General features: G+C 40.4%; 1 protein-coding gene across 1 annotated transcript in view; it reads left to right on the top strand.

Annotated features, from left to right (window-relative positions):
• Positions 1-2,500, top strand: part of LOC144976418 (uncharacterized) — a 49,269-nt gene that overhangs the window by 14,433 nt on the left and 32,336 nt on the right. The window contains exons 4-5 of the mRNA XM_078920707.1: positions 1,183-1,441; positions 2,209-2,273. Coding sequence (XP_078776833.1) covers positions 1,183-1,441; positions 2,209-2,273 — 324 coding nt within the window. The remainder of the gene's footprint in view (positions 1-1,182; positions 1,442-2,208; positions 2,274-2,500) is intronic.

Raw genomic sequence — 2,500 nt, 5'->3', positions numbered from 1 at the left:
TGATATTGAGCTTTTATATAGCGTAATATCCACTTAACGTGCTCAAAGCGCTTTACAAGGGGTCCCTTGTCAACAGCAACATTTAACATGTAGGACGAGACATGGCGCCTGTTAGGCGATATTACAATTTTTTTCGGGCAAAGACAACGCTGTTAACGGCCAGGTACTCATTTTACACCCGAGTACGGTGAAAGAATGTGAGTAAAGAATCTTTTCCAAGGACTCAACTATGCGTCGAGCGAGGCTCGAACCCAGGACCTTCCGATCCGAAAGCGAGTGTCATACCACTAGACCACATAGCCGCACCTTGGTGTGATTTAATTTGTTCAAAGTCTGGTGAGTGTATCGACAAGGGAGTGGATGCTCTGCAAGTAAGATTTTCCCTTATAGATAGTTCGAAGATGACGTCACTCAGGTCTTTGATATTGTTTTTTGCCATCCGCGTTTATGAGTAATGCTCACTGAACTGTATTGACCTGACTATAAACGCTCATGGATACACACAGTTTTGTGTGTTGGTCCGTTATACTTCCGGATGGCAATGTAATGAGCTTCTTAGCCAAGCGCATAGTATCTATACATTGAAGGACGGTTTTAGAGCAGTTTCCCTGGACACAATGGGTAATGTAAATGTTGCTGCTCGAAGCTCGAAGAAATAAATAATAATATGAAGTTGAATGTTAGCTTCAATTTAATTACAAAAACAGATCAAATGAACGTTTCGGGTTTCCCCTTTATCAACAAAACAGGATGAATGAAACACCACAGATGAATGAGATGATGTAGTAGTGGCGTAGCGCCATATCATCTCATTCATCTGTGGTGTTTCATTCATCCTGTTTTGTTGATAAAGGGGATACCCGAAACGTTCATTTGATATATTTTTGTAATTAATTTGAAGCTTACATTCAACTTCACATTATTATTTATTCAAACTAGTCACGTGTTTTTGAAAATGGCTACGTTTGCTGAAAAGCACCACTCTAACAGCAATCTCTTCAGTTGCACATAGCGATCTTAGAAGTTTTATTGATATCTTTATCTTTTTTCTTTTCCCAGCGTTTTGATTAATAGTTATTATTGTTAACAACAACAGAGAAATAGGGAATATTGCAACCTCTTTTAGTTTTATTTTCATATCTGTTATTGGAATGGAAAACTCTTTATATACTGTATTTTCAGCAAGCAAAAATGTTCCCGATGACGCTTTAAGTAGAGCTTGTTACACACTTCGTTTTCTACTGGCAAGTCACAGCACTGTGAGGCAGTCCTTCTACAAACTATCTGGACGCGTGGCTGTAATTGGAGTAAATGAAAAATTAAACACAATTCCTGAGCACAGCCACTTCCACGAATGGATGAATAGGAGAGCACGTGGTCTTGGAGCCAATCGCCAAGCTCCTGTGTCCACCGGCCCCGAGGAGGGCCTGATGTGTTACAAGTAAGTGTTCATTGTCAAAGAAAGGGATAAACAAAAAGAGGAGAAAAAAATGCGAAGAGAATTCACATAGCAACAACAACAACAAAAAATGATTTAACACTTTTATATCGCACCTTGTTTTATGGTTCGATCGCCACCCCCATTTGGTCTTCTTGATATTCCATCTGCAAAGTGGGAGAGACTGGGTCCTCTGGGTTGTCATTCCAGCCTGTGCTGGCTATGGGGGAAATTCCTAAGAACTGTTCACCTGATCTATAACGGTTCTCGATCCGCACCTTTCCTTACGAGGGTGAGGTCGGGGGTCGGGAGCATACGGCGGTTATCATTGAAGGTGCCCTTGGGTGTAGGATCGGACACTAGGTATGGGCTCCTTTTGTTCTTCTTCTCTTACTCTTCTTCTTCTTCTTCTTCTTTTCTTCTTCTTCTTCTTCTTCTTCTTCTTATTCGTGGTCGTTGTTATAGCCCCTAAATAGAGGGTCCACTCTGCAGGTCATATTTCTTATTATATGAATTTCGCGATACACACTCAAATACACTCAAATATTTAAATGACACACTGTAATCATTTCAGTATTTGGTATTTTTTTCCACGCTAGGACCCGTTCAAATTCTGTATTGTTTTAATTTTCTATCAACTCTTGAGAGCCATGTCTTATATTCCGATGACTGTGAGCCAAATTTGAAAATAGCGTCTCTGACATTGACAGCATTTTTGTAAATGTACTGTTTAATATCGTATTAACTTATTTATGTTAATCTATTTCCAGCAAGTCTCGACGTCCGGATTATGATGTTTTTCTCCACGAAGTTGCTCATGGCGTTCATACTTTAGGTAATTATTACTGATCTTCTTCTAGTACGTATTAACCAACTGAGTATAACTCTTCTTACTCTAAAAAACACATTGAGACATGGGACTTCCGTGGAAGCCCCCCCCCCCCCCCCCCCCCCCCCCCCCCCCCCGTGGAAGCCTTATTAAAGACCCAGGTTTGAGAGTTGTCGACAATATACGAGTCATTTTAATCAATCAATACAAACTATAGAAGATCGAAGTTGACG

Source organism: Berghia stephanieae, chromosome 7 (assembly GCF_034508935.2).
Source record: "Berghia stephanieae isolate SIO BIC M18660-M18661 chromosome 7, UCSD_Bste_1.3, whole genome shotgun sequence".
NCBI lineage: Eukaryota > Metazoa > Mollusca > Gastropoda > Nudibranchia > Aeolidiidae > Berghia > Berghia stephanieae.
This window is presented reverse-complemented; position numbering and strand designations above follow the sequence as displayed.